Source organism: Pelophylax lessonae, assembly GCF_965119305.1.
Source record: "Pelophylax lessonae genome assembly, chromosome: 4".
In the NCBI taxonomy this organism is placed as follows: Eukaryota; Metazoa; Chordata; class Amphibia; order Anura; family Ranidae; genus Pelophylax; species Pelophylax lessonae.
In genome coordinates, this window is record NC_138771.1 from 64,813,554 (window position 1) to 64,838,376 (window position 24,823).

At 46.6% G+C, this 24,823-nt stretch overlaps 1 protein-coding gene across 3 annotated transcripts in view; it reads right to left on the reverse strand.

Annotated features, from left to right (window-relative positions):
• The window catches only part of LOC309554092 (lamin-B3-like), a 210,518-nt gene that overhangs the window by 108,250 nt on the left and 77,445 nt on the right, over nt 1-24,823 (reverse strand). For all 3 annotated transcript variants that reach the window (XM_082255632.1, XM_082255633.1, XM_082255631.1), the window contains exons 5-7: nt 7,236-7,361; nt 4,617-4,837; nt 3,317-3,545 (exon numbers count right to left, since the gene is read on the reverse strand). In XM_082255632.1, coding sequence (XP_082111758.1) covers nt 3,317-3,545; nt 4,617-4,837; nt 7,236-7,361 — 576 coding nt within the window. The remainder of the gene's footprint in view (nt 1-3,316; nt 3,546-4,616; nt 4,838-7,235; nt 7,362-24,823) is intronic.

Sequence of the window (24,823 nt, forward strand, 5' to 3'; positions counted from 1 at the left end):
TATGCGGGACTTTGCCTGTGTGACCCTTACACTATACTGTCTAGGGGTCCACTTTGTCCGGTAAGTGCAACATCCTGGGGGAGAGGAAAAAAAGTCACCTATCACCACACCATTGCAGCATGAATTTGCACATGATCTCTAGCACTTGAGCACTTTATTTCTGTTTTTTTGCCTGATACCTTTCACTGGCTACCTGCTGAAGCACTTGTTTGGAATATTATTTGGACTGTTTTTGAGATTTATGGACTTTATCATTCATGAACTCCATTTATTCATCGCCCAGGTACCCTGGGCACAGAGCTTCCCCGGCACCACGTCCCAGCACGACATGCTGGCGTCCGTGGTTTCCACTGTCCAAAACAACAGAAGGAAGGACCTACCCTGGCACAGTAGTGTTGGAGACTGAATCCACCACAACAGAGCAGATTTTGTGTTGTGGTTCAACCGAATCAAAAAAAGCCAAGGACTTTGGATCCTTGCTCCATTTTACAAGAATCTCCCTTTGAAAAGGCCTTGTACGGAACTGAGATAACGGAAGCGCCTCAAAAGGTCGATACCATCATACCCAAGGCTTGCATGCAAACTCGTAGAGAGGACAGATTGTTGTCCAACAACTGAATCGCCCCCTGCAACTCTTGCAGCTTGTCCGGGGGAAGAGAAACCTTTGCCAAGGCTGAATCCAGAGTCAGGCCCAGATAATCCAGTCTCAGACCTGGAGTCAGCGCAGATTTCTTGATATTGAGGTTCCAACCGAGCTCCTGCAGAATTCTGACCATGATCGTCAGATCCCCCAACAAGGCTGAATGAGAGTCCGCTCTCAACAGGAGATCGTCCAGGTACCCCAGTACTGCAATCCCCCGCCGGCGCAGCAGTGCTAATACCTGGGAGCGGAGGTGAGACCAAAGGGTAACGCCACAAATCGATAACGCTCCTCTGCTTCCGCAAAGCGAAGAAACTGCTGGTGTACAGCTTAGATAGGGATGTATATGAGTCCTTAATATCTATGAATGCTAAGAAATCTCTCTGATGCAGAGACACTACTACCGTGCGGATGGACTTTATCCCAAACCTCTATACCCGCACAAAATCGGTTTAGGGCCTTGATATCCAGGATGGGACGCACCTTGCCTTCTTTTCTGGGCATGGTGATTACCGAGCGGGAACCGGCACAATCACTCCTTGCGACAGTCGTGTACTGTCCTTCGCAAGTTCCTTAACCGGACTGGCGATAATTGAAGATTGGACAGCAAGAACCTGTCCGACGGACGAGACCGGAATTCGATCTTGTATCCTAATCTAATCAGTTTGCGAACCCATTTGTCCTGAATCAAGGAGGGCCAGGGTTCCTGAAAGAATCAAAGACGTCCCCCCACCCCAGACTCGGGTGGGGGCGCCCCTTCATGCAGGTGAGGACTTGTCTGCAGGTCCAGATTGGCCAGACTTCGATTTTCCTGACCATGGCTTCTTGGAACCCCCAGAAGACCTAAATGGTTTACCTTTTTTCTTGCGACCCAGAGGAATCAAAAAGAAGAAGTTTGTGAGCAGTAAGGGAAGGCCCCCGCCTAGTACGTGGCGCCTTGCCCTTAGAGGATTGGGGCAGATTAGTGCTCTTACTCCCAGTGATACCTTTGATCAACTCGTTCAGGGTGGATCCAAACAGCCTCTCCCATGTAAAAGGAAGAGCAGTCACATCCTAAGAAGCCTGGTCAGCCGACCAGCATTTTAGCCATACCATGCGCCTAATAGCAATCCCCACTGCTGACGTCCTGGCCACCATTATAGCTGAGTCCAGGGATGTATCACACATGAACACCAGGGCTTGGGTCAACTGGTCTATTAGTTCCAGTACCGCAGGGGGAAGCCGTGCCGTTTCCAAGTTACTTTTCAGTAACTTCACCCATTCAATAGCAGTCTGCGCTACTAAAACATTAACAAAAGGTAGCCTTTAACATGTGATCTGCTACCACATGTAAATGGCGGGGACAAGGATTCCACCCGTCTATCCACGGGATCCGGAAAAGTTGGAGATTCTTCCACCGGTACCAGAGTCGCTTTATTCAACCTGGCCAACGGAGAATCCACTTTAGGTGGTACAGTCCACCTATTGGACACTGCACCTGCAAAAGGATAACAGCATGCAAAACACTTAGGGACCACCAACATGTGCTTAATGAGTCGCCATTATTCATCCACAATAGTATGATAATTCTGGATAACCAGAGGGTCCCACAGTCGCTTCCAAGGGGTCTTCAGGGGAATTTTTATCCTGGGACTCCACTGCTCAAATAAAAATGTATTTTGTGTAATGTCCCTTTAAGACCGCAATAAACGTCCCTTTAAGACCGTGGGATATAAACAGTCCCGCATATATGCAACATAGTAAATTGCAAATGCCACCTGTTTTATTCTACAGGGTCTCTGCTTTCAGAAAATATATAATTGTTTGGAGGATTTCTACCCAAAACGCAGATTTTTACCAGTTGTGTTATAAACTCAAAACAGCTCCAGACTTTAGGCAGTTAAATAAAGACTTCTAAAGTTAGATATAGCTATAACATAAATCATGGTGCTAATTTTATGACACGTTGAGCTACAAAAGAACTCCCCTCTATGATGATTAGACATTGTACATAATATGAGTGCTCTCTACAAGTACTTTGATAGTTCCTTCTGTAATACTCTTATGACTACACATGACACAAAAACAGCAGCAACATGAAAACAAATACACAGGAAAGCAATATGGCATACGTGATTATGTGACCTATTTCCTAAGGGCAGCAGTGAAAATATATAAGAGACATTGTTATGCAGCACTGCAGAATACACAATGCATTCAAGAAGTACTTTTTGCAAAGTTGAGCTGGTCATACACAGATTTTTTAGATTGCCAACCTTTGAGCTAAACAGAAAAATGTAAGATTTCTTCATCCATGCTATACAGCTCAGATTGGCGAACTCCCCCACTGCACTATTGTGTGCTGACTGATGACAGCTGAAAGAATACCCCGAACAGTGGCTGAATCTGACTTGATGCAGCAGCTGTTCGCTCGCCAAATTTTCCAATCTCAGAACGTCAGGAGGGAGGGGGACCAACAAGGTGACACACTAAGCAAAATTACTGACGTCCCAACCTAAACATGAATGGTGTATGACCAGCTTTAAATTGGAGTGTAGCAGTTTAGACACAAATCTGATAGCAGGTGTGTACCAACAACTTTTAACACCCAGTTGGACGTACTATTGCCTCACTTGTAACACCTTTGTGAACAAAATCAGAATTATTTGGACTGTCAAAATGAAATGTGAAACATACCGCATCTGAACTGTTCCAAAGTCTCACATACTTCCCCTCAGGGTCTACATCTTCTATAGATACGGGTCCTGAAGCGTTGGCATTCCGAATGATCTTATACCCGGTACTGCTCGATGTGCTCCCACTCTCTTCCAATTTCCTCTTCTTCCCTCGTACCACACGGCTTGTGTATCTTGAGCTGGTCCGAGACACTGTGCTCCTTTGTGCAGGACTTGGTGACAGTTTCAGCCTAAATTTTAGGGCAAATAGTAAAATGCAAAGGTTTATTGATTGACTAACCAGCCTAATAACTTTCCAATAATTGTGAAACATCTTCCCTTAAGACAAATCTGACACCCAAGGCTTTTATTTTTTCACCAGCATAAACATGCAGATTGCATACTATTCAAGTACTCTTACAGAGACTGAAATGTACCTTTTTGTAAAGTATTTATGAAGCCAAAAAGCTTTTGTTTTTTTTTTTTTGTTTTTTTATACAGAAAAATAAAGAGCAAATAAAAGAGAAAGATAAATCCTGTGTTTTGCAGTGTTTGTTCTGTGCCATGTTGGATAGATTTCACATCCTGTCCTGAGTGATAGAAGTGAGATGAAATCTCTCCAAAATAAGGGGAAATTCCCTCTTCCACAGCGATCACTGCAAATGTTTGTCCTCACCCAGGTTCCCATCCCATAATGGTCACTAAATAAACATTAAAACGCAAAAAAGAGCCCGCACAAAAACAGACAAGGTTCGTATGAACTATAGGGAGGAGGTATTAGCAGGTTAAGAGCCAGAACACCAATTGGGAATCCGGGGAGAGGTGGGAGGGGGGGTGGGGGATTTACTGAACTGTCAAAGTACAAAAAAAGAAACATATGGGTTATGTAGACCCTCAAACACACACACACACACACACACACAAACCGATGGGCAAACCAACAGAATTGTCCCCCTACAAGTCACCACACCAGAACCAAGGTATCCACAGAGAAGGCCTTATATTTGGAAAAAAGAAAATATACAGGGCACCCTGTGACTGGTGGCAGTGACAAGCAAGTGACTCCCTGTGTTAAGTTTGTGGAGGGTGAAGCTGCTTATCACAGGACCTGAGGGATTGTAGCCTCAAATACAGCAACTGTCAGCTTCCACAGAGGCCCCTCTGGTATGAGATACTGCTATTTACATGCTGGACCAATATAAGTATGCAATAAAAAACATACCTGAGTCCAGTTGTAAAAGTTAAAACCATACCACACCCAAAATGCCCACTTTATAATTGCCTTCTCACAAAATTACACATGTACTGTTTTATCTCCTCACCTTTGTTCTTCTCCTTCCAGCATTTTCCTGTAGGCATTTATTTCCATATCTAATGCAAGCTTCACATCCAACAATTGTTCATATTCCTCCAACTGTTCTTGCAGTTTGTGCCTCATCTCAGCCATTTCCCTGTCCTTCTCAGTCATCTGCCTCCGATGCATATCTTGTGTATGGTCCAGCATCTCTTGCAACTCTCTCACTTTGTTTTGCAGTGCAGAATTCTACCAAAAGTTTTTTTCTCCCATTAGCACAGTAATAACCTTTACTGATCTTCAAGAACATACATTGTATGCATATTAAAACTGTATCCGATGTGAATAAGCCCCTAAAGTCCTCTCCCCTATGTAAATTCCAAGCTACTGCATCTGATGTAAATATGCCCCTAAAGCCCCCCAAAATGTAAATCCTAAGCTTAAGCTAAGTCTAAGAAGAAAAATTCTTAGACTTTGGGACTGGTGTAACTTAGATGAAAGGAATACTGAAGCTGTAGCCCAAACAATATACTTCAGTTTTAACTATGTATATCCTAGCTACACCAGAGTAAGTCACAAACAGCAAATATCTCTTGCGCATAAGTGTGACAGCCCAGCAAAAGTATAGGTGGTACTCCACATCACAGGTATGTTGCTCCAAGCCTTGCTGTGCTCTAAAGCCTATTAGACACGGGCCGAATGTCGGGCAACAGCAGATTAAAAAAAAAAAAAATCAACTGACTTTTGGCCCAAGTGTATGGCAGCCGGTCTTTTGGTCGGCTTCGGTTAGATGTGCATGCTCGAAAACCAGCAGCCAACCGGCTCTGATCAGTGCACTCAGCTGGGAGCACTGACCAGTGTTCTGGTGAGGGGGCCACCCCCATTGTCAGAACACAATAGCTCAGCGGGGTGGGTGGGGGGGTAGTCGCTGTACTAACATCGGATTATTAGTACAGCTGCTCCGACCGCTTGGCTGCACAAAAAAAAAAGCCTTGTACTAGGCTTAAGACTGGGGATGCCCTTGAGCTTCTATAAAAACGAACAAAAAAGAGGGCGCACCAGCCTAGTGCATTATCCGCACAACATTAAAAAAAAATAATAATAAAAAAAAAAAAAAAAAAATAATAAATATCACTTTACTAGGACTTCCAAGAACTGGAATAGGAGGAACTCTTATGTTGATTAAATTCCAAGCCTTATTATTCTGGTAAAAATGGACAGAAGAGGGTGCACCAGCCTAGTGCATTACCCCACAACCTTATATTAATTTTTAATAAAGTACTACTTACAAGCACATGAATAAAAGACAGAGTTGTATAATGTACTCGAAACCCATACTTGAGTAAAAGTACAAGTGCTCGATCAAAAAGTGACTTGAGTAGAAGTGATAAAGTATTCAACATTTTTTGTACTTAGTATTGCAAGTAGTTTTTTTTTAAATTTTGCTACTCAAGTACTGAAAGTAAAAGTACCAGTAGTGTGTTATGTAGTTATTAAAGAAAGAAGTCAAAAGTTTGAACATCATATTGTTTTTTATTATTTCAAATGCAGCTTTTATTTATACATACAGTAGCATTTATTTTCGTATGCGCTGATAATACACATGTTTTGAGCTTCATGAAACCTGCCATCTACTGTTCTGGCAGTGGTAATTTTTATAATAGTAACGAGTAACTATGCAGCACAAAAAAAAAAAAAATATTGGAGTAGAAGTATTGAAATCATCAAAAAAATGTAGTGAAGTAAAAGTGGAAGTAGGAGAAAAAAAATTATACTCTAGGAAAGTACAGATACCGCCTTTCGGTACTTAAGTACAGTAGTGAAGTAGTTCTACTTAGTTACTATACATCTCTGATAAAAGAACCTCTCGTCCGTAGCTCAAGAGTCTCAACAAGGAACTCTTGCTGTTAGGCTGTGATGGAGGAGATTTTTTTCAAAACGTATTAGCTAGCAGGAATCCCGGTAAGGTCCCCCCACGGTCTGGAGACTGTCGAGTCTAGGACTCTTGAGCTATGAACGAGTGGTTTGGAAATCAAGCTTTTATTCATATGCTTGTAAGCAGTACTTATATTAATTGTTAATAAAGGTTGTGGGATAATGCACTAGGCTGGTGCACCCTCATTCATTTTTACCAGAATAATAAGGCCTGGAATTTAATCGACATAAGAGTTCCTCCTATTCCAGTTCTTGGAAGTCCTATTAAAGTGATATTTTTTTTTTTTTAAAAGAAAATCCTAAATTTTGGTTTGTCCCCAGAATAGCAATAGAGAGGAACGCTTACAATTGGGGACACTCGTTTTTGTGACCTAGGGGTTCAAAAGGAATTCCCTTACTTTGTGGGTATTTCCTCTCACTTCCGGTTTTGGCTACGGGACAGGAAGTGAAGAGAAATCTCTCCAAATCGGACACAGATGGCAGCCAAAAAAAAAAAAAAAAATCAAATCTGACATGGGTTATAAGCTCTATCCAAAATGGAAAAAAAAAAAGAAAGTAGTTTTGCCTATAGTTCTACATTAAGTAGTGGATGTGTATGGATTATTTTTGGAGAATAGGGATATTGCTTAGTGTCACTTTAAGCCTACTATATCAAGACACACAATTCCAAACCTAATGAGCACACTTACATTTAGGAGAGAGAAATCAGTACCTGTTTTTGAGATTGGTTTAGCTGCGAGGCCAAAGAATCTATTCTTATTTTCGTAGACATGATCTCTTCCCTGGTTGCACTGGCATAATCGCTGTTCTTGGCAGCTGCAAGCTGTGCGTTCTCCAACTGAGAAAAAAACAATGACTATTACTATCCAAATGAGAATGTACTTTTAGAGGGAAAAAGGGCCTTTCCAATTTCCATAAATAAATATAATAAATAAATTTTTATTGTCTGAGATTGTTCCAAGGGCACTTTCACACTTATACGTAGCAAGAACGTGTTAAAAACGCACATGCGTTTTTCCTGCGTTTGCGGTGCACTTTTCACAGGACATGGGACTCAAACCTGTGGTTGTGTTTTTGATGCATTTTAATGGGAATGCTTGTTTTGGGGCAGGACTGAACGCAGCGAACCCACAACAGACCAGTGTGAAGAGTTCCATAGGAATACATGGTCACACGTAGACATTGGGAATAGGAAGAAAGTCAAGCAAAGCAGACAGTTATGGCTACTATGGAGTAGAATTACAAATGCATATTATCAAAGTTGAAGTGAAAAAAAAACACACTATAAAACAAAGAAGGCCTTTGGTTCTTTGGTACAGCGCCCAGAAATAAAGCAATAAACAAAACATTGAATTACATTATACAGACTAAATCTATAGGTTAAGATTACATTTTATATAGATTCCAGTTCACCAGGTGTTGAATCAGATGTGTTGGAGGAGATCTGGACAAAGACATCAGTGTGCGTCTGTTGTCATCAGGGGTCAAATGACTAGACACCCCTCATATACCCAATTTCTGACGTTCTCAATATGTAAAATATTAGCAGTAAATGAACTATCTGAATGGGTGGGGATGGTTTGGATTTCATTAGCATTGATTGCTATAGAAGGATGAAAATGGGATATACAAGAGGAGGCAATGTATCCAGTCATCTGAAACCTATTGAGGTCAGAGACACACTGATGAAACACATAGGATGGGACTTACCAGAACATGTCATTTCCGGCTTCTGGAACACAGGTGGAGTGCAAACCGGTGTTCTACATTTCTTTATTGATACTCTTTTTTCGTTAAAAGCGTAAATGTAATTTTTATTACTTGGCAATAATCTTTGGAAAAAATAAACCATAAGTGAATCTTTTGGGTCTCCCCCTTGCAAATGAGGTTCAAAAAGAATTGTTTAAAGATACAAGAAAGCCTTTTAGGATGGGTGGACTTCTATTCTTCCAAAAAACAAAACAAAAAAAGAGCCCAAAACAACGATGGAGGATTAACCATATTAAAGCGGAGTTCCACCCTCAGAATATTTTTTTTTAACAAAAATAGCCCATTAATATTAATACATCTCGCTTGACAAAACCGCTATTTGCATATTTATGAGTTGAACAGTGTGTTTAGTGAAAATCTTAAGGCCCGTACACACGTAGCGATTGTCGGCCGTAAATATTCGGCCGCCGAACGATCGGCCGATTGTCGGCTTGTTAGTATGATGCTTCTGACAACCGACTGCGACTTTTCGGCCGAACAGAATCGGGTGTGCAGGCTATAAAATTTTTGTTGGCCGTCACCAGAACGGCCGATTGTTCGCCAATCAGTACAGAATTCGACCGACTAACAGCAGATGAGCAAGACTTGGCATGCTCAGAGAAGAAAAAAAACACACGGAAAGTTAACCATCACATGGCACCACTTCTGCAGTCGGCTGTTGTTGGCCGACAAAATTCGTGTGCAGTCTTTAGCACTTTTCAACCGACAGGACAGCACCGGACAAAAGACGGCCGATCATTCGGCCGATATTCGGTACGCGTGTACGGGCCTTTACTTTTAAAACCGCTGCCTGTGCATTGTCATCTTTACTAAGGGCATCTGAAGCCACAGTGTAAGACTTAGTGACCTTCTTCCTGCTCATTCTGGCTACCCAGAATGCAGCAGGAAATCCCGGAAAGAGAAAGAAAGAGAAAGAAAGAGAGAGAGAAAGAGAAAGAGAGAAAGAGAAAGAGAAAGGAGAAAGAGAGAAAGAGAAAGAGAGAAAAAGAGAAAAAAAAGAGAAAGAGAAAAAAAAGAGAAAGAGAAAAAAAAGAAAAAAAAGAGAAAGAGAAAAAGAAGAAAAAAAAGAGAAAGAGAGAAAGAAAGAGAAAAAGAGAAAGAAAGAAAGAGAAAAAGAGAAAGAAAGAAAGAGAAAAAGAGAAAGAAAGAGAGAAAGAGACACTGCCAGCTATTATGGTTAAGAAAGCTCTTGTCTGGCTGATGACTTTAATGTAACGGATGGATGGCAGCACTATGAATGGGGGCAGCATGGTTATTGTGGCAGCAACACTGTGATGGCACCCTTTGATTTGGGGCAGGATTTTGGAAGTATGGCTGGATGGATGTAACACAGTGATGGGGGCAGGACAGTGATGGGGTCTGCAATGTGCATTGATGGATGCATGTCACACTGTTATGGGGTCTGCACTGTTGATGGATGGATGCATGTCACACTGCTATGGGGTCAGCACTGTGCATGCATGGATGCATTTCACACTGTTATGGGGTCAGCACTGTTGATGGATGGATGTCACATTGTAATGGGGTCAGCACTGCGCATGCATGGATGGATGCATGTCACACTGTTATGGGGTCAGCACTTTGCATGGATGTCACACTGTTATGAGGTCAGCACTTTGCATGGATGGATGGATGTCACACTGTTATGGGGTCAGCACTGTTGATGGATGGATGTCACACTGTAATGGGGTCAGCACTGTGCATGCATGCATGGATGGATGCATGTCACACTATTATGGGGTCAGCACTTTGCATGGATGGATGGATGTCACACTGTAATGGGGTCAGCACATGGTGTGTGTTTGTGTATATATATATATATATATATATATATATATATATATATATATATATTTGTAATATAGAGAGAGATTTTGAAGATATTAATTTTTTGTATATGAATTATTTGATAGTGTATTAAAGATGATGTAAGGTGAGCTACTATGGCTGTCATTCAAAATCTGTAATTTTTAAAAAGTATATTTAAAAGTGTATATTTAAAAAAAAATTGCAATGAAAGTGCCCCCATCAGAGTTGCCCTCTAATTGCACGGACAAAAATGTTGCCATCACATTGCCCTAAATAGAATATCACCCACCACATTTCACCAATAATAATGCCCCCATCACAGGCCTGCTTTCACAATGCTGCCATCACATTTCCCCCATCACAGTGCTGCTATGATATTGCCCACCATCACAGTGCGACATACACCCACCAATAGCAGTGCCATCACATTGCTACCCCTTTGACAGTGCTACCTCTATCAGTGTACATTCCATCCATCACATTTCTGCACACATCACAGTGTGACATATACCCACCCATCCAGCCACATTGCTGCAAAAATCAAAGCTCCGATCGATCTGCAACTATCTGACTCCCACTCCGCTATTGAGGACAATAGGGTAACACTGGCAAAAATAGCAGCGTTTCCCTACTTAAAGATGGCGCCGGATGCGCTTGACTCCGCCTCTCATGCGTCATTTCCGGTTTGGAAAAAACACGATATGAGGAGAGGCCGGCCACCACGTCACTGCCCATTGCCTCCTGGGAGTGATTACAAACCGCTCCCATGAGGCAACGCAGAACAGAAAGTGACTACGACGGCCACGGCCGAAGAGGGGGGGGGGGGGGGGGGAAGGAGGAAGTGAAAATTAGAATGCACTAAAAATAAGGTAAGAAACACCAAAAAAAAAAATGCCCAATTGTTGTTGAGAATGGACAGCCCGAACTAAAACTTTAAAGTTGTGAAACAGGGTGGAACTCCACTTTAATGCAAACCATAAGGATTTTTATTCATGAACTTATTAATGCAATTTGCACTAAGCGCATTTTTAGGATCACTGAAGGCACTTTGTCGTTTAAATTTTTTACCCAATCATTTATATTGTTTATGTATACCTTTATGAATTTATTTATGCATTTTTGATATAATTTATGTTAATAAAATTCATTTGATGTTATTGATTTTGATAAGCGCGGTTTGTCTTCGAATTGCGGTATAATCCCTTCCAGCTGAAAGACTTGCAGCTCTCTTCTAACACTTCATATCACTATTTGTGCAGGGGCTCATTATTGTATACATTGTAGAGAGGAATGACAATGTATTATCTCTGTCATGTTGGAAATAATGTGGAGTTTTTCCGAGTTAAGAAAATAATGGGATTTTTGTAAAATCTTACCGTAAAATTCCTTTCTCCGAGTCCTCCGACAGTCGCCGCCCACTCATACAGTCTTCACCAATGGGGGTATTGACTTCCTCTCCGCAGGAGTAGCTAGGCATAAGACTTCAGAACAAAGCATTTACATAGTCACACCCATGGGGGCTGTCCCACTGGTCCAATACCCCCCTGCAATAGCCATCCCAACTCAGTTTGGTAGCAAGGAGTTAAGTGTATAAGAACCCCAAAAGAGGGGCGGGGGCGGCGAATGTCGGAGGACTCAGAGAAAGGAATTTTACGGTAAGATTTTACAAAAATTCAGTTTTCTCTTACGTCCTCCGACAGTCGCCGCCCACTCATACAGTCTTCACCAATGGGGATGTCCCAAAGCATTGTAGACATGAGGGGTGGGAAACACAACCGTCAGAAAGGCAACGCAGTACCCACATCAGAGAAAGGAACCTTACATGAACAGCAAGGGAACCTCCTGGGCAACAAAAAAGCTCAACAGGAGCAACAACCCAGGAAAGCAAATAACCAAGGGGGTAAACAACCCCAACAGCCAGGGACCCGCAAAAACAGGGTCCCCTACGGCACTGCCGCACAGAGAACTTTGCGGCCAAAAGAGGCATCAGCTGATGCCAGAACAACAATTTTGCAGAACTTGGAAAAAGTGTGCACTGACGACCAAGTCGCAGCCTTGCACACCTGGGCCACCGAAGCCTGATGCCGGAGGGCCCAGGACGTACTCACCGCCCTGGTAGAGAGCGCCTTGAGAGGGAAGGGCGGAACTCGTTCCTTCAACGAATAGGCCTGAACAATTGTCTGTCTGATCCATTTTGAAATGGTCGCCGCAGACGCAGCCATACCCTTCCGCGGTCCCTCAGGAAGGACAAAGAATCAGATTTTCGAAAGGATTCAGTCGACGACAGGGAAACCCTGATCGCCCTGACAACATCCAACGAATGCAAGGAAACCTCCTTAGGATGCTTAGGATTCGCACAGAGCGAAGGTAAAACAATGTCCTCATTAAGGTGAAAATCCGAAACCACCTTTGGAAGCAAGACCACCTTATCCCTATGAACCACCAGGTAAGGGGAGCGGCAGGACAATGCCGCCAATTCCGACACCCTGCGAGCCGAAGTGATCGCCACCAGAAAGGCAACCTTTCTAGACAGCAGAGGTAATGAAATTTCCCTGATGTTTTCAAACGGGGAACGTTGTAACACGGACAGAACCAAGTTCAAGTCCCATGGAGGTAGGGACTTCCTTCTAGGAGGGGCCAAGTGAAGCACACCTTGAATGAAGGTGCGAATCAAAGAATTAGACACCACAGGGCGCTGAAAAAGAACAGCCAGTGCAGTTACCTGGCTGTTAATCGTGGCCAACACAAGGCTCTGGTCCACATCAGACTAAAGGAAAGCCAACACTCTCGCCACCAAGAACGAGGAGAGAAGCCCCTGGACTCACACCAGGCAAAATAAGCTTTCCATGTACGGTAATAAATCTTACTAGACGAGGCTTTTCTAGCCTTGATTAAAGCAGTGGTCCTCAACTCCGGTCCTCAGGGCCCACTAACAGGCCAGATTTTAAGTATTACCTGGGGGAGATGCAGACTAGAGTACTGCAATCACTGAGCAGCAAATGATATCACCTGGGATGTATTTCAGTTATCTTGCAAATCTGGCCTGTTAGTGGGTCCTGTAGGCCAGGGTTGAGGACCACTGGATTAAAGTAGGAATGACCTCTGAGGAGAGACCCCTGCAGTTAAAGCCATGGAGGCTCGATGGCCAGGTGAACGATGTCCGCGTGCCAGGACCGGCGTGGCCAGTCGGGCGCAACCAGAATAACCAATGTTGGTTCCGAGGCCAACCTGCGAAGGAACCTGGACAACAACTGAATCGGAGGAAAGGCATATATCAGACGATAATGATGCCAAGGCACCACCAGCGCATCCGAGGCGTCTGCCAGAGGATCGCGCGTTCTTGCCACGAACCTTTCCAACTTGTTGTTCAGCCGAGACGAACAGATCCATATCCGAGAATCCCCACCTCGCACACAGCATTTGAAATGCCTCCGGGTGCAGGGAACATTCCCCCTGGTCCAGGGTCTGGCGGCTCAGATAATCGGCCTGCCAATTCTCTACACCCGGAACGTGAACTGCCGATATCGCCGGGACATAAGTCTCGGCCCAAGACAGAATTACTGGTCACTTCCTGGGCCGCCCGGGCACTCCTGGTGCCCCATTGGTGGTTGATGCAAGCACCCGCAGTGGCATTGTCCGTCTGCACCCATACAGGATGGCCCTGAAGACAATCCGACCAGTGGAGCAGGCACAGCCTGATCACTCTCAATTCCAAAATGTTTATCGGAAGGGAGGATTCCTTCTCCGACCAAGTGCCCTGAGCAGACAGGTTGCCCAGGATGCCACCCCAGCCCGACAGGCTGGCATCTGTGGTGATCACCGTCCACAGAATTGGCAGGAAGGATTTTCCTTCCCGACACAGCCGGGGACTGAAGCCACCACAAGAGATCCATTCTGGTCTGGCGACTCAGAGACACTATGTGAAAAAGGTCCAAGGACTGAGGTAGTCTGTCCCACCTGGCCAGGATCTCCGCTTGGAGAGATCGCGTGTGAAACTGTGCAAATGGTATCGCCTCGAAGGCTGATACCATCAACCCCAGGGACCGCATACAGGTCTTGAGTGACGAGGATTCGTTGTCCCTGAGGGACCTGACCTCGGACTGCAGGGTCCAGGGCTTGTCCTCCGATAAGAACACCTTTGCTTGAGCAGAGTCCAGAACCATTCCCAAATATGGGAGATGAACCGAAGGAGACAAGGTCGACTTCTGAACGTTGATGGTCCAACCGAACGTCTGGACCGTAGTGGACAGATTGCGCAACAGGCTCTGACTGGCACTCGATCTTAACAGGAGATCGTCCAGATATCCCAAGACCGCAATGCCCTGTGCCCGCAACAGGCCCAGAACAGGCGCCAACACTTTGGTAAAGACCCTTGGTGCCGAAGCAAGACCAAAAGGTAACGCCACAAACTGATAATGATCCTCCGCGATAGCGAATCAGGGGTACCTCTGATGACCCTCGAAAATGGGGATGTGCAGATACGCATCCTTCAGGTCAATAGAGGCCAGGAATTCACCCGGATTTAGGGAGGCCACCACCGAGCGGAGTGATTCCATGCGGAACTTTCGAACGCGCACAAAGCGGTTCAGAGCTTTTAAGTCTAGAATCGGACGCACTTTGCCCTCCTTTCTGGGCACAGTGAACAGGTTTGAGTAAAACCCCCGAAACCTGTCCCGATGAGGCACGGGGGCGATTACCCCCTGGGCGAGGAGATCCTGTACCGCTTGATGCAGGTCTTGTAACCGCCCTGCGGTCAAATGAAGATTTGAGGGAAAGAATCTGTCTGCCGGCCGTGAAAGAAATTCGATCTTGTACCCTGATCGAATGATTTCCTGAACCCACCTGTCTGGAATTCGGAGCAGCCAAGGTTGGAGGAAACCGCGCAAACGTCCCCCCACCCCTGAAATGGGTGAGGGCACCCCTTCAGGCAGAGGCGGACTGAGCTGCCGCACCAGCTTGGCCGGATTTTTTTTTATTTGCCGGCCCAGGGCTTTCTCTGGCCACCCTGGCCCTTGAAGGGTTTTCCCTTGTTCTGTGCCTTGACGGCACGAAAGGACCCCTGATTTGGTTTAAAGGTGGGACCCCGCTTGCCGCGGAAAAACTTGCCCTTAGGATTCTGGGGTAGCAGAGTGCTCTTGGCCCCAGTGACTCCTTTTACCAATTCATCCAGGGAGTCTCCAAAAAGGCGAGACCCCGCATAGGGAATATAAGCCACCGTCTTTCTGGATTTCTGGTCAGTCGTCCAGCTTTTTAACCATATCAGTCGACAGTTAATCACCGTGACACTGGACAGGCGCGCAGCCAATGGGGCCTCATTTAAGGCCGCATCGCACAAATACATGACCCCTTGATAAATCTGGTCCACCATCTCCACGGTAGTGGGGGGGGGGGGGGGGCAGAATCAGCCACGAGGGTGCGTCTGAGCACCTTGGTCAAATCCGCCACAGCCTGAGCCACCATAACAGAGGCAAAAATAGGTTTTAGCATGGAACCCGCCACCATGTAAGCATGGCGGGCAAGAGATTCCAGCCTCCTATCCGTAGGATCCCTAAATACCGGAGAATCTTCGGTGGGAACCAGAGTAGCCTTATTCAATCAGGCCACAGTGTGATCAACTTGAGGAGCCACACACCAGCGCGAAACCGTAGGAGACGCAAAAGGGTAAAGAAGTTAAAACCTTTTTGGCACCGTGAAGGTGTGTTTCAAACTGCACCATTGCTCATTCACTGTGTGATGAAACTCAGCGGGGCAAGGAAAAACCTGCGCCGTCTTGCGGATCCTGTGTGTTCCAAAAGAAGACAATGTCCGGAGGATTGGGCTCATCCTCTAAATGTAGCGTTTCCTTCACGGCAAGAATCCGTGCATCCATAGCTGCGCGTTCCTCGGGCGTCCCAGGGGGGGAATCATCCACCTCTGCAACCTCCGCCTCCCCCTCAGACTGAGAAGAGCGAGACCCAGAAAGGGGCACGCTACCTACAGCAACCATGTCACATACAGAATCAGAAGAAAAAGGAATCCTAGGCCTTTTTCTAGCAGCACGTTCAGTCATTAGCACATCCATTTTGGACACCGAAGTCGCCACTACAGAAGACAAATTAGTCAGGGCAGAGGATTCAGAGGAACCTGAATCCCCCACCAAGGCTGGAGGGAATTTGCTGTCCTGGGATTCCATTGCAAAAAAAGTTTTTTTTTTGTAAGGTACTGGCCCTTTAAGAGCCCTGCGGACCACGCAGCACACCGCTACAATGACTGTGGAACACAGACCCCCGCAGGGACAAACTGAAAGCCAGGAAGATTGTACAAGGGAGGACCAAAGGACAGCAGAACAGAGCCCCACAAGTGTGTTACCACCGCAGTCGGTCGCTCCTGAGTGAAAGAAGGAAGCGATGTCACCGCCAGAGACTGAACTGAGGCTGCAGGCTAAGGAAAAATGGTTGCCTATGGAAAGTAATGGGAGGCTCCGGTAAAATGGCCACCGATATGTGCTCGGAACGATTGTTTGCCACACACAAGATGGCGCCGCAAGGCGTCAAAATACACTACATACTATGCTGTATAAACGCCCATAGTGAAGCCAGACATGCTGCCCACACCTAAAATGGCGGACCGGCGGTTTTTAACCCCGCAGCGGTCGCCGCACGTGTCTGTACCTCCAAGCACCCTAAAGTGACACAGGAGAGGGACACCCAAAAATCCACACAGCGCTGGCTGTGACAGAAAAAATCCCCGCAGGGATCAGGGAGCCCAAAACGCACAGACATAAGGAGACACCACAGACACACAGGACTGCCAGCCCCAGACAGAGTGTACTTGCCTGTACTCAATGGCGTGTGGTGCCTCATATCAAACGGGAAACCGCCCGCCCTCAGATGGCAGGGGAGTGCCGTCAGCCAAAAAAGCGCAGGGCACCAGTAGTGCACGGACGAACCGTGAATGTGTCTGGTGAGGTAGCCACCTCACAGGCTGCATCCCTGAGGACAGGAATGGGTCGTTTGCGAGGCAAGGGCGAACACATAGCCTGCTAAACGCTCAATGGCGGGCTGGGATTCCATCTGACCCTCTGTCCCGGAGAACCAGGACGACCAGTCCGATTCCCAGTTCCGCAAACGCAGTCTTCATCCGAAGATCCAACTAACGCTGACAAAATAAAACAGCTAGTAATGCAAAGAAAAAATTACATTTGCAGAAAATAAAATCATAAAATAGAAGAAGGCTGAGACTGTAGCCTCAGCACAGGGAAGCCTATCTATTCCTTAACTAAGCAGAAGACAAACTGAGTTGGGATGGCTATTGCAGGGGGGTATTGGACCAGTGGGACAGCCCCCATGGGTGTGACTATGTAAATGCTTTGTTCTTAACAAGTCTTATGCCTAGCTACTCCTGCGGAGAGGAAGTCAACACCCCCATTGGTGAAGACTGTATGAGTGGGCGGCGACTGTCGGAGGACGTAAGAGAAAGTCTTATTGGAGAAAAACAGGATAAATCCGGATAAAGTGTGAGTATTTAGAGATCTGGAGTTCACAAAAAATGTCAAGCAGTAAATTCTTAGGATAACATATTAGGAATCTGCAAGGCAGGTTAAGGTGAAACTTTAGGCTCTAAAGTGAAAATAGGCAGACAGGCAGAATTTTTTTGCAGAAAAGACCTGCTTCTTATATCTGCTTAAAGCAGAAAATTTACTCATAACAATTTAGAAAGAAAAACAGGGATTTTTGACTTACCGTAAAATTCATTTCTGTGATGTTCATTGATGAACACAGCTCCTGATCTTCTTAACAATTGGGTTATATTGCCTCCACAGGAGTAGGACACTAGGCAGAAAAAAAGTCTGGCTACGCCTATGGGCAATCCCAGGGGGTATACTCCCTCTCTGCTATAGGTACTCTGTTTTGTTACAAGCCATGTCAGAAGAAAATACAACTCCACAGAGAGGTGCTGTCCCCGTCAATGAACGTCAGAGAAATGGATTGTATGTCAAAAATCCCATTTTCTCTTAAGTTCATTGACGGACACCACTCCTGATCTTCTTAACCATTAGGACATCCCACAGCAATGTTGAACATGAGGGGTGAGAACAGCAACAGATTCCCAAGGCTAAACAGTAGCCAACCAGGCAAAAGGGCAAAATACACCCCTCAAAGAGGACCAGGTCGGTCCTCTAAACAGCAGCCTGCAAACCCGTGCGACTAAAAGAAGCACCCGCAGATGCCAACATATCCACTTTATAGAACTTTGTTAAAAGCCTGAACCCGACGACCAGGTGGCCACCTTGCAAACCTGCGTCTAAGACGGAAGGCCCAGGAGGCATTGAGCGCCCGAGTAGAGTGCGCCTTGACAGGGAAAGGAGGAACCTCACTTTTGATGGAAAAGGCCTGAATCACTGTCTGTCTGATCCATCTGGAAAATGGTCGCAGAGGAAGTGGACAACCCTTTCCGAGGCCCATCCTTATCCACAAATAGGGAGTCTGACTTCCTAAAAAAAGACTCCGTAGCTGCCAGGTACAGGTACACTCTAATTGCCTGAAGCACATCCACGGCATTCAAGGCAATTACCTTAGGATTTTTTGGCCTGAGACACAGAAGGCAACAAAATATCTTCAAATGGAAATCAGAGACAACCTTTGGAAGGATTGACAGCCCGGGCCGAAGAACCACCATATCGTAGATTTCCTAGCTTTTAACAGCTTTGGAATCACAGATTTAGACAAAACCCCTATCCTTTAGCATCTGGCTTTCAACAGCCAAGCCGTCAAAGCCAGCGACTGTAAAGCAGGATTGAAGATTGGTCCTGGGGACAGCAGATCCTCCCTGAGAGGAAGCTTCCAAGGAAAATCGGTGACCTGCCGAACCAGATGTGCACATTAGGCCCGCCGAGGCCAGTCTGGGGTCAATAAGATGACCGGAATCCATTCTGCCTCGATCCTGCGTAGAAGTATTGGCAGAAGATTGAAAGGAGGGAAGGCGCAAAACAGAGGATACTGACCCCAAAGGACCACCAGTGCGTCTATGGTGTCCGCCAGAGGATCCTGTGACCATGCCACAAACCTCTGCACCTTTCTGTTGAGCCGAGATGCCAACAGGTCCACCTCAGGGGTGCCCCACCGGAGACGCAACTGATTAAACACTTCCGGATGAAGAGACTATTCCCCCTGGACCAATGCCTACTGACTGAGGTAATCTGCCTGCCAGTTCCCCCCCCCCCCCCCAGGAAGGTGTATGGCGGAGAGGGCTGGAACAAAACATTCTGCCCACCTGAGAATGCCGGCTACCTCAGGTGCCACCAGGACACTTCTTGTGCCCACTTGGTGATCGACTAAGCCATGGCATTGTCTGACTGAATGCGCACTGGACATTCTTGGAGACAATTCGTCCAATGTTCCAGGCACAGTCTGATCGCCCGGAACTCCGAGACATTGATCAGTAGTCTGGACTCTTCCAGGGTCCAGATCCCCTGAGCAGAATTTCTGTTGAGAATGCCTCCACACCCAGACAGGATGGCATTGGTGGTGACCACCGTCAAATACAAGGGGAGGAAGGATTTGCTCTGCCAGAGCACAAATCCACCAGATCAGGGACCCTTTTTTACCCCGGCTCAGCTGGATTTGGTTGTCCAGCAACTGCGGATTCTTGTCCCATTTGATTAGAATCTCCCTTTGGAGGGACCTTGTATGGAACTGTGCAAACAGGACTGCCTCCAAGGTCGACACTATCAGGCCCAGCACCTGCATGCAAGCCCGGAGGGATGACCATCTGCTGGACAGCAGGAGACGAATTGTAGCCTGCAGATTCTGGAGTTTGTCCAGAGGAAGGAGTACTCTAGCTAAGGCCGAGCCCAGAGTCAGACCCAGACAGTTTAGCTTTGTGGAAGGAACCAAGGCAGACTTCTGAAGATTCAGAATCCAGCCAAACTCCTTCAAGGTCCATATGGTGATCTCCAGGTTTTCCAACAGCGCAGTAGGAGACCCTGCTCGCAGAAGGAGGTCGCCCAAGTAGCCCGGGACCACTGATCCAATACTAGCACCGGGGCCAACACTTTCGTGAAGACCAGAGGAGCGGAGGCTAGACCAAAGGGTAAGGCCACAAACTGATAACGCTCCTCTTCCATGGCAACGCTCCTCTTCCATGGCAAAGTGGAGGAAGCACTGGTGACCGACACATATTGGAATGTGAAGGTAAGCGTCCTTGATGTTGATGGAGGCAAGAAAACCCCTTATGATGCAGGGAAGCCACCATTGTGCGAATGGACTCCATTCTATACTTCTGAACAGGCACAAAGCAGTTCAGCGCCTTGAGGTTCAGAATTAGACACACCTTGCCTTCCTTCCTGGGGACTGTAAACAGGTTTGGGGAAAAAACCCCTGAAAACGTTCCGAAGTCGGAACCGGGACGATCACCCCTTGAAGCAAAAGTTTATGCACTGCTCCAAAGAGCCTGTAAAACGGACCAGGGACAGTCGAAGGACAGTTTGAAGGAAAGAACCTTTCCGGAGGGCAAGAACAAAACTCGATCTTGTAGCCAGACCGTATGACTGTGGACCCACTTGTCTTGTACCAGGGAAGTCTACAGGTCCGGAAACCAGTGAAGATGTCCCCCCACCCCAGATACGGCTGAGGGAACACCTTCATGCTGAAGGGGCCTTGTCCAAGGGTCTGGAGAAGCCCACTCTTAACTTGCCAAACCAAGTTCACTTGGATCATCCAGAGGAGGCCCTGAAAGGCTCTGACCCCTCATCAGTCGACCCTGAGGGACAAAAAACAAACACTTATGAGCCGAGGAGGGCCCACGTCTACGACGAGGGTCCTTGCCCTTAGTAGCCTGTGGAAGAAAGGTACTCTTCCCCCTGTAAAACCTTTAATGAGGTCATCCAGGGTAGCACTAAAACAGGCGATCTCCTTGAAAGGGAAGATCAGTCAAGGCCTTTTTAGAAGTCTGGTCCACAAACCAGCATTTGAGCTAAAAGACCACCGCCAAAACAGAAAGGCGAGCTATCAGAGGAGCCGCATCAAAAGAGGCATCACAGATAAACTGCTGCCCCTGTACCAGCTCGTACGTCATCTCAGCAAAGGCAGAGGGGGGGGAACTGGTCTTCCTCCAGGTCACAGTCTACGCGCTTAGCCAACTCGGTCAGTTTGCGACACCATGGCAATGGTAAATACCGACCTCATTGCTGAACCAGCTAAGGTGTACATAGTGCGGGCCACAGCCTCCGCCATCCCATCAGCTAGGTCCTTAAAGGCCGGGGACTCTCAAACGGAATCATGGTTGCCTTGTTTATTCTGGAAACCACTTAAGGACTCCTCGTAGGGGTAATGCCTAGTAAAGCGCTTAGGAACCCTACAGGGACGCTGTGGTCCTCCCTACTCTTTAGCGGCAATTCTGTCAAAAATAAAACAGCGAAAGGAAACACCTTCGCCACTCTGGATGGCTTGGGAGTGCCAAAGGGCACCTCCGTTGCAGCTTCAGCTGTGTCCTCCATCTTCAGTGTCTCACGCACAGATACAATCAGTGCATCCACCAGGGCCTTGTTATGCGCGGTCGCAGATGTGATGGAATCATCCTCACTATTAGAGGATTCCAGGCACGTGGTCGCAGACCCTGAAGGGTGAGCCACATCCGCGGCACCAAAATTAGATTCAGGATCTGATGATAGATAAGGCAGGGGAAGGGGGGGCTTTTTGCTAACCCATCACCTGCAAGCCGCCTCCTTCCAGGACACAAGGGACTCCAGGACCACCATCAGTGCATGGATAGTTGGTTGGGACCTGGGGGGCCCGCAGTCTCAGAGAGGGAATCAGGTGGGGAAATGTGCTCCAAAGACTCCATGAGTCACTAGGGAGTACCAACAAACAAGTTTAACACTGCTAAGGGACAACCCCCATTGCGCTGGCAGCACCACCCGGTCGCCAAACAAAAGGCACAGAGATCCTCAGCAGGGAGGGAGAGGACCCGACCAGATTCACCACCCCTCGACACAGGCACCTGCAAACACCAGGAGAATCTGCACTACATGTGCGGCGATCAGGAAGCTAGATGATCCAGGATATAACCCCAGGGGATAAGGAGGGGCACCCACTGCCGAAATAGCCACCCACAGGGCTCCACTGTCATGGCCGCCACTTTTTGCAATGGCAAACCACAATAAAATGGCCGCCGGACTACACAAACATGGCCACAGTGTATAGGAATATACAGGCTACAACAAAATGGCAGCATCACGAGGTATACAGGGACCCAGAAATCGGAGACTAGGCCTTAAGGACAGATCCAGGCAGGACAGGGGGCCCTGGCAGGAGCCTCCACCAGGTAAAGAGCCCCCCACACAGTAGATCGTCGGGTCGCTGGCGGCGCCCATCACCAGTTAACGCCCTGCCCCTATCCCAGGCCAGTCACCACACCACCCAAACTGCCCCAGTGGGTGGGACTGAGGGACTCGGCAAAAACAAGGGTGGGTGCCTGCGGCAAGGAGGGGAACCTGGGGGTTCGACCATCCCAAGGAGGGGCCCACGTTCGCTCCAAAACCCTCAAGGGTCAGAGGGGGGGGACAGCTACTCACCATACCAGGAATCAGGTGGGTACTGCTCCAGACAGATCCTCCTCTTCATCGAAATGGGGGGGGATGTCGCCAGGAGAAATGCTGCAACTCAGGCCGAGGCCTAAGAAGTGGCCAATCCAGTGCAGAGCTGAGGCCTGCACGTGCTTGCTGGCCAGACTGGGGTGATCCCTGGATCCAGATTATCCAGCCAGTCACCCAGTCCGGTAGTTGATAGTAGATCTCACAGGAAAAAATCCAGGAGGAAAAAATTTCTTTTAAATTTTTTTTTTTGCCAGGACGAAAGATCCCAGCAAGGAACAAGGTCCTTACTCCTGACTAGGCAGAAAAAAACTGAGCGACTATAGCAGGGAGTGTGAGTATACCCCCTAAAACTTCCCATGGGTGTAGCCAGAAGTTTTTCTGCTTGGTGTCCTACTCCTGTAGGGGCAGTATAACCCTATGGTCAAGAAAGACCGGAGCTGTGTCCCTCTCTGAGTTCAATAACAGACAAAGCTCCACATCTTACCATAGGGTTATGCTGCCCTCTACAGGAGTAGGACTAGGCAGACAACACAAAAGCTTGGCTACACCCCATGGGCTGTTCTCAGCTGGCATAATCCCCCTCTCTGCTTCGAGATACTCAGTTTTGTAACAACTAGTAACAGAAGCATAAAAACTCCTTAAGAGGGGTGGGTGCTGTGTATGTCAAAGAACTCATAGAAAAAGGATTTTATGGCGAGTACAAAAATCCTATTTTCTCTTCCATTTATTGACAGACAGCTCCACATTCATTACCATAGGGACATCCCAAAGCAGTGCCAAACATGAAGGGTGGAAACAACAAACCCAAGGCTAAACACAAGCCAATCCAGGTAATAGTAGCTCAACTAGAATAGGAGCCGAACCTGAAATACACCCTCAAAAAGGTAAAAACAGACCCTCCAAATGGCAGCCTGCAAAACTTTGCGACCAAAGATAGCATCCGCAGATGCCAAAACATCCACTTTGTAAAACTGTAAAAAAAAAGGACGCACCGTCGACCAAGTGTTGCCGCCATGCACACCTGCACCACTGACTGAAGGCCCAAGAAGCACCAAGTGACCGAGTAGAATGTGCAGTCACAGGGAACGGGGGGAACCCAACCCCTAAGCGAATAATAAAATATAAAAATATAAAATAAAAAGTGCAGCGCAATCATATGGAAATACACATTGCAACAGCAATTGATGTATCCAAGTCCACTTATATGGAGACAAATCTCCAATACACCATGTAGCAAATAAATGAAAGACGCCAGTAAAGTGCAAAGTGATAGGAACAGTCCTTCTGTTGGTATTAAGAAGCAGAAACCAAAGCGCTGATGGCAAATTCATGCAATGAATGGTTTAGGTGCTCTTATCCCACCACCAAGGCATTCTCTGCCTCTCACCTTCATATACAGACCCTACAAGGCCCAACAGCGTTCAACCAGGTATCCCGATAGTGAAACTTCTGATCCCCCTAGGGGTAACTTTCCCAGGTCTTCTCTGCAGTAATCATACGCATAGATATTGCACTCACATAAAAAGACAATGAAAGCATCAGACAAGCGAACAGGGTGTGCATCGGCGTGTTCCCATTGTCTTTCTGGTGTACCAAGATGGCCACACGGTCACATGATTCCCCCCCCCCCCGTACGTGTTATGTCCTTGAGTTTATATTTCATGCAGGTTTTATGGGATTGCCCTTGAGTGTTCAGCTGCTAATCTATGTATGGTCTAGAGTAGAGTTCAGTTCAGCGCTGAATATGGTTTTATTTATTTAGAAGTTTCCTCAATCCTTTTTTTATATTTAGCTGCAGAACATGAATATCTTCCAAGATTTTGAAAAAAAGGAGATTGAGATCAGTGAGGTTTTTTCAAATCCCCCCCCCCCCCAAAACACACACATAAAATCCTAGTGATCTTAATTATTTAAAAAGTTGGGACATTTATTTGAAAAAAAGATTAAAGCATGGTGGGACAAAGTGTCTTTTGAACACTATTTATCAGCAAAAAATATAGTCCCACAACGTCTGAGGTGGGGCTATCACTCCTAATGACAGGCTGCTAGATGAGGGGGCTCTAAAAGAATGGGGAGACTTTTTTTTACTAACAAAGGTCTTGAACTTTTGATATTTTTATTAAACCGCAAACGAAATAAAATGGAAA